The following is a 15,970-nucleotide window of genomic DNA, read 5'->3' as shown; positions in this document are numbered from 1 at the left end:
AGTAAAGAACTGTTATTCCTATCCCCAGATCTCTGCCTAAAGGCCCCTTGATTTCAAAATTATAATAATACGGAGGGAGGGGGGGTCTACATTCTTTCATCCCAAGGGAGGCTCCTGCTCTCCCTAGCAGACACCTGTCTTCTAGAGCCGAGACCATCCCCCAAGGCGCCCTGTCTTCTCTGTGCTGAGGGTGACCTGGTAAATGCTGCACTGACCTGTTTCTAGCAGAAGCTTTCAAAGACTGAGCAGGTTCTGTGTTTGACTGAACCAAGCAAGCCCAAGCCCAGGTTTGTAACAAAGTTTCTTTCACAAAGTGTAGAAGATGAAAGGCTTTTAAAAGGATCCAGCTGATAAGAGAACTCCAGTCCAAGTACCTTGTTCCCAGTGGTGGTGCCAGCTCTGATGAGGTGCAGTGAAACAACCCAGCTCTCACTACAAAAAAAGAAAAAGTGTATGGGGGCTTTGTTGTATGTCCCAGGTTTGGACTGAGGATTTGGTGTGAATTGAAGAACACATGACCAAAATGAGACAGTAGATAAAGGTTTTAATTTTGATACCTGTAGGGTGATTGTTTTCTACTTGGCACGGTTGAACCGTAACATTTTTTGTACATACATTTTTGGGTGTAGCGTCTGGTGGAGGAAAAACAAATTTACATTTTTTTGTCTCTTTTTTTCAGTACTCCTGTGTATAAAAATGAGTGTGGTCTAGAGTAACCAGTATCTTTTGGTAGTGGGAAAGAATAACCTCTGCCTGTGTTCTGAACCAGCTGGAAGTTGTGCGAATGTGGATAGTATCCTGCCTTGGGAGAATTTATTTGCATGGATGTGTTGTTTCACTCCCTGGCCAGACAACTTCCAGACAGTGAAGAACCAGGGCAGATAACAATATACTTTGCCTGGGATTTGTAATTAAGGTTTTTCAGTGCATTGTACTGTCCTAGAGGAATGCTTTCATTTTTTGAAATTACTTTTTTGTTGAAATCTGTTACTTCAGGAACAACGCTGTGTCCATTTGGTGAAAAAATAAATATCTGCATATTTTGCTTTTTTTCATCAAGGCTGGCTTCATGCTGTGCTGCTACATGTAGCCTGTGCTGTTAGGAGTCATTCATCACCTGAGTGTTTAATGCAAGCAGGAGCTGTAGCACATCTGTCTCCATGGGTACAGGGATGTCCATGTGTGTGACAGGAGGGAGCCCAGCTGTGGGAACAGTGCCCACATCTCACCTGCAGATCCTGTGCTGTGCACCTCATGTGGCAGCTGCAAGGGGCTCACAGCAATACTCACATTTACTAGCTGGAACTAATGAGAAGCTAAACACTCGTCATTTTGCACTGAGTGGTTCTATTTTAGTCATTCCTCAGAGAAACTATTATGATTAATAAATCAGATGCTACAAAGAGAAGTTCAGTAATGGCTCCTGAAGAGTGAGCTCCAAGCCAGCTCTGGGGGAAAGCAGCCACGATGGCTGAGGTGATTTCAGCTTTGGGTGGGTGTTTGAAGTCCCATTCTGTGCCTGACCCAGAGCATCCCCCTGGAGCAGATCTGCCCTGCCTTCCCTTGCACACAGGCACTGGGGCTGCGAGCCAGAACCGTGTTTAGTGTGGGATTCCTCCACCCCTGCCTCTGTCCCCTAAAACTGTTTTTGCAGCAAGAAGCCTTGCAGGCCACAGTAACCCCAGGAGGTCAGGAACAGGCACTGGGAGACCTGGAGCCCAGAAGCTGGGTTAGGTGAGCAGTCCCTCCATGGCCAGCCTGGCTTCCAGGTCCTGCCCATCACATTAACACAAACTGGAGTTCCCAGGCAAGAACCAGATTGCATTAATATGTTTAAATTAATGAAGTATTGCTGGGAGATTTGCTTCAATGTGATCATCCACAGCTTTTCAAGGCTTACAAACTGCTCTGCCACCACATATCTATCTTTTATATATGTAAGTACATATATGCTATGTATGTATGTACACATCCATGTACCAAACAGCTGGATAACTGAAATCATTTACACCAATGGCTGGGCACTGAGGAGGCTCCTTGCTGAAATGGGAACTGGAGGTGCTTGTTGCCATGCTGGATTTATGGTTCCAATAAATAATGAACACTGACAATAAATACCAGAATGCCAATAATGGTGCTGTGTGCTGCCAGCCCTGTTTTAAATCATATGCAAATACCACATTGCTTCTGTCAATAGCAGAGAGCATGGTGCTTGCACTGCAGTGTCTGTTTTGATGAGGATTTGATGCTGTTTGAAAAACATACATAAAAAGCAATTCTTTAGGGTAATAAGATTAATAAAATTTCGTTCAATGAATCCTCCAGATCAGCAGCTTTTGATTTCTCAGAGAGCTCAGCTGCTGTCTTTCATTAAATATTCCATTTCATAGTTTTTCTTCCAGTGCCTGTTCAGGGCTTTCAGTGTCCCTGCACATGTAAAATGAAATAATAATTTGTACCTGCAAGACAGAGGGAATGGAAATGGAATGCCCGGAGGACTGTTTTGATGAGATCTACTCAAGATTTTGTTTGAAATGTAATATCAAAGAACAGGGAAATGAGTTCAGCTCATGAATGGCAGAGGGGCAGCAAATAAAGCAGATGTTACCAGCCTCGCACTCTGCATCTGTGCTGGTTTTGTGCGTGCTCACTTCCCGTTTAATTTTTCAGGAAGTAGGGCATGAAATTAAGACTGGAAGGTCATTTTTTTCCCATTGAATCTGTTTAGAAATTAGTAACAAGAGTATATCTGATTACACAGGCAATGACAGTAAATTTTTTCCTATCTACTATATAGGGGTAATAATTTTATGTACTGTGTTGATCGATGATACAATTAAATAAATTAACGCATTTGGAGTCAAATAAAGAGCTGAAGATTACATTTCCTCGAAGACTTAATTTCCTTAAGTATCACAAAACACAATTAGTTTTCCTTTCAGATTTTTTCTTTTTAATGAAATTGGCATGAAAAATGTAATAATCCGTTTCCAACCAAGGTCTCCGCAGAGAGGAGGCGATGAGGGGGAGCTTCATCAGCCAGCTGTAATAAGGATTTTATGGAGTGGGTAATGGCTGGTTTGTGCTGGGAGGGCAGAAGGGAAGAGCACAGTAGCAGCGCTGCAGATAGAGGTGATAAGATCAAGTACAACCAGCTCTCAGAGCCCAGCAGGAACGTGGTTTCCCTGGTGAGAAACCCACAGGCGCAGAAGGACACAGCCATAACCTGCCTGTTGTCTCAAATACAGCAGAAGCTCCCAAACAGCAAGGCCAAGAGGGGATGGAGGCAGCAGGGGGCTGTTCCAGGGTAACTCACACAATCCTTGGCATTGCCATTCACTGTTGGGGCATTCAGGAAAGGGCCCAAAGCAGGTTCTGGTCTCTGGTGAGACCCCACCTGCAGTGCTGCATCCAGCTCTGGGGTGCCCAGCACAAGGGAGGATATGGACCTGCTGGAACAAGTCCAGAGCTGGGACCAGGATGATCAGAGGGATGGAGCACCTCTCCCATGAGGAAAGGCTGGCAGAATTGGGATTGTTCAGCCTGGGAAAGAGAAGCTTTGGGGCAACCTAATGGTGGCCTTCCAGCGCCTGAAGGGAGCTGACAAGAAAGATGCAGAGAGACTATTTACAAGGACATGAAGTGACAAGACAAGGGGGAATGGCTTCAAAAATGGCAGAAGGTAGGGTTAGATCATAGATTAGGAAAAAAATTCTTTACTACAAGGACTGGTGAGACACTGGCAAAGGTTCCCCACAGAGGTTGTGGATGTTCTGTCCTTGGGAATGTTCAAGGCCAGGCTGGATGGAGCTTTGAATGACCTGGTTTAATGGAAGGTGTCCCAGTCCATGCTAGGAGATTGGAACAAAATTATCTTTAATTATCCCTTCCAACCCAAACCATTCTATGATTCTATCACACTTTGGGTTTTTTGGTGGTTTTTTTTGGTTGTTTTTTTTTTTTTTTTAATAAGCAATTAACTTAAACTGGGCCATTGATAGGAACAGCTTAGACCAATGTGCTGAATCAAACTGCTTGACAGGCACAAGAGAGCCACACCACCTTTAACCAAGATTTTGGGAGGTGCAGTCTATGACCCAGTGGTGAAAGGAAGGCCAGTGACAGAGGCCAGGGCAGTGGCAAAGGAGAGCAGGATCTTTTCAAATTATTTGGGAAAGCTGGTGGACATCAGATCCTGACAGATCCAGTTCCCAATTTTTAACAGGAAATTAGCGTGCCCTAAATAAAAGAACTATTAGTGGAGGTGTAACCCAGCTGCTGCAGTGACCTGAGATTTCCACCAAAAAAAAAGGGCTCTGAAAAATCCCTTCATTTCTTTATGGAAAGCAAAGTGAGAAAAAAAAGTACTTCACTCAGTGTATAAAAATCTGTAAGATATGGATTTATGGGTTTATTACTTAACAAGCTGATATAAATGTAGCTCTGTGGATAAAATGAATATCTGGAGAGAGAAGATCATGAGCCATGATCCCTGGCTAGATCTTCAGTCTTGCTTCTTCTCTGTGCTCATTCCCTCTCCCAACTCCAAGAGGTGTCATCTGGGGTCATCTCTGTAGCTTTCCTGTCTGACTGCACATGCTGAGAGTGTTCTCCTTACACAGATATAGAAACAGCACAACTGTTCAAAATATTACTGTCAAAACACCCATTAATAGAAAACCATGCAAATAGTTTATATTCAAGTTAAATAAAAGTAACATCATGACCCAGTGATGCCCTGGTTTTCTACAGTAAAGGGGAAAAATGAGCCTAATGGAAAGAACTCAAACAAGGCAAAATAACAGCACAGAGAAAGCTTTGCTGATCAGGTCCTGCTCCCAAATCCAGGTAAGTAAACAGCTAACACATCTTCCTGTCTCCAGAGGAGGAACCAGCATTTCATGAATTCATATAAGCAGCAAATAAAATAAATATTGCTGAGTCTCAAGTACCAGAGGCCCAGTGCACATGGTCAGTTTGCAGGCTTTGTAAACAGCAGCAGCTGATGAAGCCTAAAAACCCCAGAATCTTCAGTGGCCACGTCATCCCAAAGTTCAGATTTCTTTTGAAAGCTGGATGCACATAATCCTGCTCTTTTCTAGCCTTGCTCAGCTTCAGTAGAAAATAAAATATTACACTAGTTTTACTTTGTAAAGGCACAGAGTTATACCAGCACTGCATGTCTTTGACAAGCAGCACTTTCCATCTCTTCAACAGCCAGATTTTGGCCAGAATTGAGAGGCCATAGAGGCAGGGGAAATGGAGAGTGTCAGGAAAACTGTCCCAGCACCCCTTACTTGCATGTCCCAGGTACGTCTGGTCCCACAGAGATCTTCCACTGGGCCATCTCTTACAGAAGCAGTGCATGGAGCTACACATAATTCACACAAGAGACATAATTAACAAAAAATGGGTTGATGGTTGAAGAACTTCTTATACTGCAAAGAGCATCCAGTAGAGAAGAGAAAAACAGGATGAGAAATGGTAAAGTATCAAGATTTTATTGTTTTATATATATATACTTATAATTCTTAAATGAGACAGTATTTTTTAAAACAGCAGCAAGCAGAACGTACAAGTTGAGAAAAGTGGCAGCGCAGGTAACTCTGTTTGGCTAATGCCCCTTCATGTACAAGGCGTACATTGGATTTTTTTGTTTTTTGAGCACCTTTTGTGATTTTTATTTATTCTTGGTTTAAGTGTACAGTAAGGCAGTGGTTTTTTTCAATAAGGAATATATATATATATATATATATATTTATATTTTTATATATTTTCAGTCATCACCATGAATTCTTCATACATGCAAATTAAATAAAATGTACAACTCGGAATTGTTACACCGGGAGACATTTTTCCTCAGAGCAAAGCTTCTAATAAAAGGCAAATACAGACACCACAAAGTTATAAAAGAGAAAGAAGGCATAGGAAACCAAACATCAGGCACTACTGACAGGACAGCTCGAGCAGGGAAGGTTGGGATTCCAGTGAAGATTCCTCCTGCCACTGGCAAGGCAGGAAGGAACGGATGGTTATTAACAGATGTTTCCAGCCAACTCCCTCGGGAAGGTTCACTCTAACCTGAGAAGCTCCACGTCAAAGAGGAGCGTGGCATTAGGAGGTATGACCCCAGGGTGGCCTGTGGCTCCATAGGCCATCTCAGGTGTGCAGGTCAACTTTGCTCTTTGTCCTAAGCTCATCTGTGTTTTGGATATTGGAGAAAGGAGAAGACAAAAATAAAAACCAGGATTAGGAGGAAAACAAAAGAAAAATTACTACCTGGCATATTTACAGAATCAAGGAGTTTCACAGAATTGTTTAGCTTAGAAAAGACATTTAACATTATTGAGTCTGGAGCTTGGAAGGAGAAACCCAAGCCAGGTGATGATTCTGAGTCCAAATAGTTTTGCTTCAAGCTGAAGCTGCCATAAACAGGTCAGACATGGGCATGGGCCTCCTCACTGCTTTGGCTTCTCACAACAGTTACTTAAACTGCCAGAACCAGTCTGGAAGTGACACAAAGTCTTTTTAACACTGTGTTTGTTCCACCCTGCCTATACTGGGCTGGGCTGCAGGAGGGATGAGTTCCTTCTGCAGAGCACAGGATACACGGAGCACCATCAGCAGGCCCTCACAGCTCTCTGTTCATGAGAGATCAGTGTCCAGCATAGCCAGGCTCAGCACTTATTTCCCTAAACTCAGTCCAAGCCCCAGGGCACACATCTCACTTATGCTGCTTATCCAGGCAGAGAGCCCTGGCCCCTGAGATGGGCAGGAATGCTGATTTCCCTCACTCCAGGCTGGCTCTGAAGGGAACTGCTCACCTAGATCTGGAGTTATCTTCTGAGTATTTTGGAACATTTTCAAACTGCTTTTCATGCACAATACATTGGTGTTGGAATATTCACTGGCTACTATGAAACATTTCTTGTTTCACAAGAAACATCCCCTGATTGGAAGCAGTGATTTTAACTCAGACCTCTCTCCCAAGATCGGGCACATCACTGGACTGCAGATTATGTGATAGCTCCCATGGAGAATTTTTCAGGTTGAATATTTTCTGGTTCTATAAAATATACCAAAGCTAGAGAGTCAATTGCTTCAGGTAGAAGAAAAATGTGGATATGAACATTCAAGGAGCACTCATGGCATGGGGATGACGATGTCCAAGCCTATGACCTCCCTGGGTCCCCACAGAGATTTTGCATGGAGCTGGCTGTCCAGTGCTTGGATGTGTCCCTGCAAACCGAGCAGCTGGTAGGTCATGCCTGGGGTTTTAGGGATGAGGCAAACTCGAACTGTCAGAAGCTGAGCAGAGAAATGCAGACCCTGCTGACATCTGACAGTCATTACACCAAGGTCTGTGAAATCTGCGTGCTGGGAACTGCCTTGTTCCAAGAGACTCTATCCAGCACAGTCCCCAAATCCCTCAAACCCTGGGGTGGAAAGAGATAGCCACGAGCTCGCCTTGTGTCAGTGATCCACTAGGAGGAGTAGGAGGGCAGCCTGTGGCCACACGGGTTTCTGGAATAGCTCTCGGCCACTTATTTTCTAAGGGCCAAGAGTCAGGAGTGAGAGCAGTAAGGAAGGGATGAGCAGATTCACCCAGTGCTTGTTGATGCTGTGTTATCCGCACTGGCTTCTGTTTCCTACAGCTCTGCAGTCCTGAGCTCTCTTAGGCCTTTCTGCAAAGCAAATAATAAACAGTCCAACTCAAATCCTTCAGAGGAAGATGGTATTTTTTACATAGGATTCCTCAAATGGACTCCTCTGGCTGTAGAGAAAGGAATGCTTGCATTGCTTTCTCTGTAGGGCTGGAAACCCTTGCCTGTTCCACCCCTCTTTGGAAAAGCATGGTTGCTTCATTCCTCAGTGGGTTGTTTCTCATTTTGCATTCTTCCCTTCTCTCTATTTAAGCACAGGAAGTTGTTCTTGCTAAAGTTGTTCCTGTAAGAGTATTTGAGCAGTTGCCTCCTACACTGAGCTCCTGGATCCTGAAATGGGAAGTCAGAAGGAATCTGCACCCTAATCTCATTCACTCAAGCTCTTGAGCATCCTGATCACACTCCTCATGTGTGGGGGGCACAAAAAGCAAGAGCTGGCAGTGAATTGTATTGTGGGGCTTTTACTGTGCTGGCACTCACACTGTAATTAATGGAGGGCAGTTTTCTTTCTCTCAGCACAGGGTTGGTCAGTGAATGTTTTGTAGCTGGGTGTCTGAAGTCATAAAAATGTAACAGTGCAGTTTGGTACCTTATTCATCAGGGTCAGAATCTGTAGCTGGGTCATGGATGTCATGAAAAAGGGCAGCTTGGACTTTTATGGAGTAGCTGAATAGAGGTCACTCCATAGAAAGCTGCCATCTCAACATTTTAAAGGCCACTGCTGTCTGTGGAGCTGCCCATGAGAGAGAGACAGGGCTTATATGGCACCTGGGGAGGGGACTTCACCTCTCCCTCCCAAATGCATACCATGGGGAAAGGCTCATGAGCAGGGGATAGCCATGGATGGATGGATGGATGGATGGATGGATACTACAGGAAATACTGTGCTCAAATGCACCACACTTTCACAAAAACACACCATATCCTATACTGTGATTTCCACTTGGTCTTGGCACCACTGCCCTGGACACTGCTGAGATTACACATCCTTCAGCCAGCCCCAGGTTCAGCCAGAACAATTTATTAGTACCTGTGTAACACCTTCTTCAAATCCTTTAATGACTTCTTGCCTGCCAATCTTGAATCTGAAAGGCTTGTTTCTGTCTCTGGAGGAATCAAACTTCTTTCCATTCTGCAGCATTCCTGCCAAAACAAGACACACAGTTTCAGTCTGAGCTACATCTAAATTTAAGTGCTGGAGGAGAGGGAAGGAGTGAAAAATTAATGTCTTGGTCACATCAGCTGCTCATTTCCATTTTCCCTTTGAAATCTCATTCAAAAAGGAGAGGCAACTGCAGTGGTGCCATATTGTTACCTTTGCCTTTCAGTAATTTAGGCTCTAAAAATGGAAATTATTTTTATTTTTCTCAACACAATAGGTTACAACCAATATTGCACCAAACATTGCACAGACATACAGAAGAGCTGTTGTTTGCACAGTGGAGCTCCCTGCCTAAGTGGGTAAAAGCAAGCAAGGAACAAGTGGGAGGCAGCAGCAGAGAGAATCCCAAGACAGGTGCCTGATCCAGGGCTGCCCCTAATAATGTATGTTACACAAACAGGGCCATCCCACACCATGTGTGTGAAACCTCTACACAACATGACAACTCCATGTCTCTCCTCATACACAAAGAAAAGACTCTGCAGTCACAAATATGAAGTGGCAAAGACATTTATATAAATGTTCCACTACCCTTGTTCACGTTTCCATTCAGCCACCAGAGACGTCTCAGAACACATTACTCGTTCCTTTGGATGGGCACTGTTTCAATCCATGGGTTTTGAACACATGCCCAGATTCCTCAGCAAGTGGACAAACCTTCGACAGCACTACATGATTAGCTATTCTCCTTCTCTTTTCAAATTGTGGATAATTAGGGTAGCTTTTGATTTAGAAGTACCTGGTACTTAAAATCCTTTCCTCTGAATATTGCAAGGTTGGGCTGAGATTTATATATTGGAATCAATCTTTCCTTTGTAGTGCTGTAGAGCCAGTGTTGTGGGCAAGCACTATGACTCTCCTATACAAGGAGCTGTACAAAGAAAAATTCATTAATCTGAGAAATACTCTGGTTGCAAAGAACATTAACAAGTTCAGCTTTGAAAGAAAATGCTGAGAAAAGTGTCCTTAAGATCCAGTATCAAAGATACCAAACTATCAAAGTCTTACTAGTTTCTTTCCATTAAAGCAGTTATATTAACAGATCAGCTTGATGCATGAATTTTATTTTTCAGTAAAAACCATCAATTATTGTCCAATAACAAAGAGACATATTTTGCTTGCTTAAAAAATCTGTACTATGAATCAAAGGTAAATACAAGATGTGCCAGAACGAAAAACAGATACTAAAAAGGTAGGATTCATTTTTACCAACTTTAGGCTTCTAAGAGGTAGCCAGTTACTTCTCAGCTAATTACTCAGAGAAAATAGATAATCAAGTCAGAGAAAAATGCACTTTCAGGGAGCAATTCATCTAACCAGATCTAGGGATGTACATTAGGACATAACAAATCACATCCCAGCAATGCCTATTTCTGTCCAATGAATAAAGGGAAGTCCAAACAACAGCTCAGACATAGGTATCTCCAAATTCATTAGTAGTTAAAACAGTGGCAGTGGAGTTCTGGACTTGCAGTTGTGAGCACACAGGGTTTGATTATTCCAGTGGGGTTCTCTGTCCAGATATTTTAATATTATATTTTACATCAATATTAGAATCAAATGCCATATTAAGGCAAATCAGTCATTAGCCAAGTCAAATGTTTGTCCAGGCTGGTCTTTCAGACACACCTATGCATGTGCCCAAGGACTTAGAAATAAAACTGTGGAATTACTTGCCCGTAAGGAATGTTTCATAATCATTACCAATAGTGCCTGACACAATCCTTTAGTTTTTCACAGTAAAATAATGAAATGTTGTATGTGTGCTCCGATACAAGTACATAGAATGACAGAATCACAGAATCAATGAGGTTGGACAAGACCTCTGAGATCATTGAGTCCAACCTATGACTCAATGCCACCTTGTCAAACAGAACATGGCACTGAGTGCCACACCCAGGTGACTCCACCACCTCCCTGGGCAGCCCATTCCAATGTCTAATTACCCTTTCTATGAAGAAATTCCTCCTTATGTCCAACCACAACCTCCCCTGGCACAGTCTGAGGCTGTTTCACTTTTGTCTGTCCCGTGTTCCCTGGGAGCAGAGCCTGACCCCCATGTGGCCAGACCCTCCTGTCAGGGAGTTGTAGAGAGTGATGAGGTCCTGCTGAGCCTCCTTTTCTCCAGACTAAACACTCCTACCTCCCTCAGCCACTCCTCATAGGGTTTACCCTTCCCAGCTCCACTGCCCTTCTCTGGACTCACTCCAGCCCCTCAATGTCCTTCCTGAACTGAGGGGCCAGAATTGGACAGAGAACTCAAGGAGTGGCCTCACCAATACAGGGAAAAACGGACATATTATGCAATGTATAAGCTCAGTGATACTCACAATCCCCTCCAGGCAGGCTGGGAAGACACAGCAGCTCCTGAACAAGGTTTTCCAGCTACAGACTAAGACGGATTCATTTGTAATATGGAAACTCAGCCTGTATTGGGGGAGAGCAGGCAGGGAGAAGCAGCTCAGGGGGAACTCTCAGGCATATCATATAATCCTTTTTGAAGTATTTGATCTTAAATTCAAGTGACAGTCCTTCCTCAGAGCACTTTTATTTTTAAACACATCATAAAACCTTATGATTCTATGAAATGGAAGGAGGCTATTACAGAATCCCAATATTTAATAGTTTTAATATTAAAACTTAGTACTGTCATTACAGTTTGCATGTTCAAAGCAGTACGCAAACCCTAATTATTCTTCACATCAGCCCAAGGATGTGGCTGTTATAAAATAGCCTTAATCTGAAAGTTCAGACTCAGTTGCAAAGTTTCACAACACTTTATTATGCATTCATTTCACTTTGCAACTAAATCCTATTAGAACTCTTAGCTTAAAGCTCTGATGGTTTACTAAACAACCCACATCAAACCAGAGGCAGAATCAGAATTAACTCTTCAGAGATTCTGACAAGAGCTCCTGGACAATGTTTCCCATTTAAAGTAACATTTCCATTTTCCCACGAGCTTGCTAGTTTGATACACCATTTAAAAACTAATTCATTTCACTAGAAAATGCCCAGAGACAATGTGTTAGGCCTTGTAGAAGAAATCAGGCTTTTCTGTATTTACAGCAACATCCTATTTTCAGCAATAGCTGAAAATTCAAGAGGTTATGGATTCATAAATGTAACTTCCTCTGTCATCACCTTACTGCTTTAGGAAGACAAACTGGGATGCAGAGTCAAATGTGTTTGTATTCACCAAAGCTCTGGCAGGAGGGTCAATTTTTATGTGAATGCCCTTTAAATGCACATTCTGGAAATGAGTCAGAGACTCCACGTGCCCTGAAGAAGTTCTGATAAGGATTTAGATGTAAACTTTAGATATTTTTTATCTCTGGTTCTGAGAGTTAGAGTTGGCTTTGCAGGCTCCTGGGAGCTAAAACAGCATGATGCTTTTTTTTCTCTCCTGCTAATGCACCAATTGATTTTTTTTTTTGTGAAAAAAATTGATTTAGTTAATATTCTTCAACAGGGATGGATGCCCATCTTCAGCCTACATCTTTATTTACTTAACAGCAGGGAGAAAAAACCCACAATTTGGAACTCAGCAACGACATTGTTTTGCAAGTCAGAACAATCAATAAGAGCTTTGCCTGAGCAAGGACATCTAGATGCCTATATGGCTACTTGTTAAAAAACCTTAGGTTTCTGAAAGGGAACAATCATTGTATTAAAATAATTGCACAAACTTGGTTATCAGAATATGTCATGGATTTGAAAACTTTGATCTACAAGGCATCCTAATTGAAAACCAAGTTTTAAAAATAAAGTGGCTATAGAAAAGGAGACATTTCAGATCATAGGTTGTGGGAACCTAATTAGATGGGAAAGATCATACCTGGGACCAGGTTCCTGAGACAGAGGGAATAAATCTGAAGCCCTGGGGAGGTGGGGTGCTGGGGGGATGCTGATGGAGCCATCCTACCTCAGACTTTTAAGGTCATGTCCCTGGTCTGCATTTGCAGCTGGATCTTTGCCCTCAGATATTCCTTTACATTGTGAAGCTCACCATGCCTCTGGGTCTCTGGAAGGAGCCCCTCAGACCATGCAGTCTCCATCAACATTAAAATCTATCTTGGGGCTCTCCATCACACCTATCCCTCTATTATTGCCATGCTGCCAGCCGGACTGGTCCTGGGACAGCAACAATGGGTCCTACTGAATCACATCCAATGATGTTCAGCTCACTGAAGATGCAGATTAAAGAGCAGATGGATCATTTTATTAAGGAACATGGCCACATGTTCCATCCAATCTACAGTGGACTACAATGCCATTTGGACAAAACTGGCAGTGAAAACACAACTTCAGGCGAGGTTCAACACAAGTTATTACTCCTTATTAAAACACAGGTGTGTCTGTAGCTGTGTCTGCACTACTTTTTAACACTACACTGCTTTAGCCATGATCCCATCACTGCAGTCTGTTTCCTAAGGGGAGAGTGCTAATGAAATGTCACTGTCTGCACTTGCCTAATAGCTTGGGAGTCTTTGAGCCAACTTCAACTGCATTTGGCAGAGGAACAGGGATCATACCAACATTAAGATCCTATGCACGTAATGAAAAAAATCTGCCTCGGAAGAAGACCCTGTAAGAGCTGCTACCAAGAGGAAAGCTCAATCTTTGTTACCAGAGAAGCTCCATTATTGAGGAGAGTCAGGAATGGAAAGGCTGGACCACAGACTAAGTTTCTTTTAGCTTACTTTTCTTCTTTCATCTGAGAATGGTTCAGCTGGGAGTACAACACCAATTATAGCACAAATCCACAGAGCCAGCCCAGCTGTTAGGCACCTAATACACCTATTGTCCCAACAAAACCCAGCCCCAAACCATGGCCAAACTGTTATCCACACAAAGGATGGATGGAGAGAGAACACTGAAGTCCATCCACAGATAGTCTGTCAAGCTTCTGTGCCTGAACCTGGAAATGTAATGTGTAAATTCCACTGCTAATGTTATTTAGTTCAAAGGCAGAAACTGTGTCTCAACCTGTCATCTAGGCTACACCTGTGGTTAATGGATAAAGAGAGCTACCTCCAAGAAATATTCATCCCACCTAGATTTAGATGTTAGTACTGAAATAGCCTCCTGGAACTGTTTATCATTCTCAGTCAACTACCTTACAAAAGGTAAGATACCTTAAACCAAATGCTAGACTGCCAGGTTTTTATAGGGTCCTTGTGAGGCAGTATTAACTCAGCCATCCATCCCTAGATGAAAAATTGCAAAATTGCATCCCAGGCTTCTCTGACTCCAGTGTTTACTGAATTATTTGTCTCTGCAGTGTTGACAAGTTCTGGGAATCAGAAGATGAAGATCCTAATCCAGGACAAATCTCTTGATTTCACTACTTGCTCTCTTTTTATCCTGTACAATGGGATTCACTTACCTCACAAGTATTGAGGGGATAAACTGAATTAAATAGGTGATTTTCAAAAAATCAGCATCATTCATCTATGAAGTATTCCATTCCCTTATTTTTTCAAGCAGTAGTTACCTACAGAATGTAAAGGCAATACATATGCTTAAAGACAGCTACTTCCTGAACACTTTTTTGGCAGCATAAAGAGCGGCAGAGAAGGTGTTTCTAGGACACTATCCTGTTTAATTTTATGTAAACCAGAGGCTCTTCAGGACAGGAACTATATTCTGATGTCCCTCAATGCCATCGCATTTCCAATTACGCCCTGTAATCAATCTCTGCTGTTAGGAACACGTTTTGGGTCTGGTTCCTAGGACCTTCTGAGGAGTTAATGTTGCTGTGGGTTAAGAATTTTTCATCTCAAGTGTTTATTTTTTTCCTCATAAAGTATATTGTTTCTATATCAAAATATATCCATATTCTCTCAGGAGAATATCACAAAGGCTGGAAATTCTGATCTTTCCCCCATTTACAACATGCAACTATTACTAATATCCACTTTTAGCCTGAAAAATATATTATCAGAAAGATTCTAGTAACTGCACAGAAGTCCTTGCATCAACATTGATGCCTTCCCAGTGTATAGAGGAAGACACAGTTCAGTACAATTGCATAGGTGTGGTGGGAGAAACACAACCAGAAAGCCACAAATCACATCCCAGGTTCATTCACACCAGCAGAATGCCACTGCAGTGTCACTTGCATTTTACATTAAAACAGATCTGTTGTCTTCAGGATTCTATTCTGAAATACTCTGGCAAAACACTCCCTGCATTCAGTGGTATTCCTACCTTAGCTTGTGGCTGAGTCTCAAGCTAACACATCTGAAAAATGTGTGGTTTCCCTCAGGAATAAAAACTAATTCCCCTGTGTCTTGGTGTTAAACACAGAGATCCGGGCAACAGTTTTTCTGGGCGACTGTTGGTGCCTCGTGTTTCTTCTTCCTAAGACCTAACTCAGCTCTCCAACTCATCCCATCAGAATTCAGATGTGCATCAGCCAGACATCTCACACTTCTCCCATCTTAATTTTATTATTATCTCAAAATGCAATTCAGTGTTTTAGACATTTTTGTTGTAAAAACAGCTCCCAGTAACCTGTAGTTATACCTGGCCATGAGCCTCCACTTAACACAACACAGTGAGTAGCATACTCATCTGATTTCCTTGATTTGACTTCCAAAGCAAACTCTTCTGGACAAATTTGTTGTCTCTTGAATTTTACTGATGGCCTTTGTAATGGAAACAAAGAGTGTTGAATGTGAGCTGGAAGATGCCTTTGTCCCCTACGCTATGTTGGAACAGGGGCCACCTTACTGTGTCCTGTCTGGGGACTCTGGCAACAGAACCACAAAGGGAAGCCTCACTTTTCCAGGGAAAGGCTCAACAATAGAGATTTAGTACCACTGCAAACACTCAGTTTTGTCATGCTAACATTTCCTCTGCTTAATACAAATTCTTATGTGGAAAAAAGGATTTACTGTCTCAGACTGCATTTTCCTGACTGACTGCAAAACTGAGAGTTTGCAGCCACTTAAGAAAAAATTATTAATACTTTAAGGGAATTTTCAGTCTGGAGGGATAATAGTTGAAGAAAAAAGGGGAAGGGGATAAGCACAGCTCTGCAGCATATCAGCTCTATACCACAATTATTTTGTTTTGTCTGGAAAGGCAACAGCAAGGACTTGAATGTGCCATTTGTTGCCATGACAAACCGACTCGA

At 42.5% G+C, this 15,970-nt stretch overlaps 1 protein-coding gene across 2 annotated transcripts in view; it reads right to left on the bottom strand.

Annotated features, from left to right (window-relative positions):
* Positions 1-5,485: 5,485 nt before the first annotated feature.
* FKBP1B (FKBP prolyl isomerase 1B) overlaps positions 5,486-15,970 on the bottom strand; it is a 44,089-nt gene continuing 33,604 nt past the window's right edge. The window contains exons 1-3 of one of the 2 annotated variants that reach the window (XM_019006146.2): positions 11,157-11,181; positions 8,695-8,807; positions 5,486-6,200 (exon numbers count right to left, since the gene is read on the bottom strand). In XM_019006146.2, coding sequence (XP_018861691.1) covers positions 6,072-6,200; positions 8,695-8,805 — 240 coding nt within the window. In that variant the 5' untranslated portion in view covers positions 8,806-8,807; positions 11,157-11,181 and the 3' untranslated portion in view covers positions 5,486-6,071. Of the gene's footprint in view, positions 6,201-8,694; positions 8,808-11,156; positions 11,182-15,970 lie in introns of those variants that run through there. The other variant, XM_015622824.1, reaches the window with a different exon arrangement.

Source organism: Parus major, chromosome 3 (genome assembly GCF_001522545.3).
Source record: "Parus major isolate Abel chromosome 3, Parus_major1.1, whole genome shotgun sequence".
Lineage (NCBI taxonomy): Eukaryota > Metazoa > Chordata > Aves > Passeriformes > Paridae > Parus > Parus major.
Note: the sequence above shows the minus strand (reverse complement) of the source record. Positions and strands in the feature narration are given on the sequence as shown.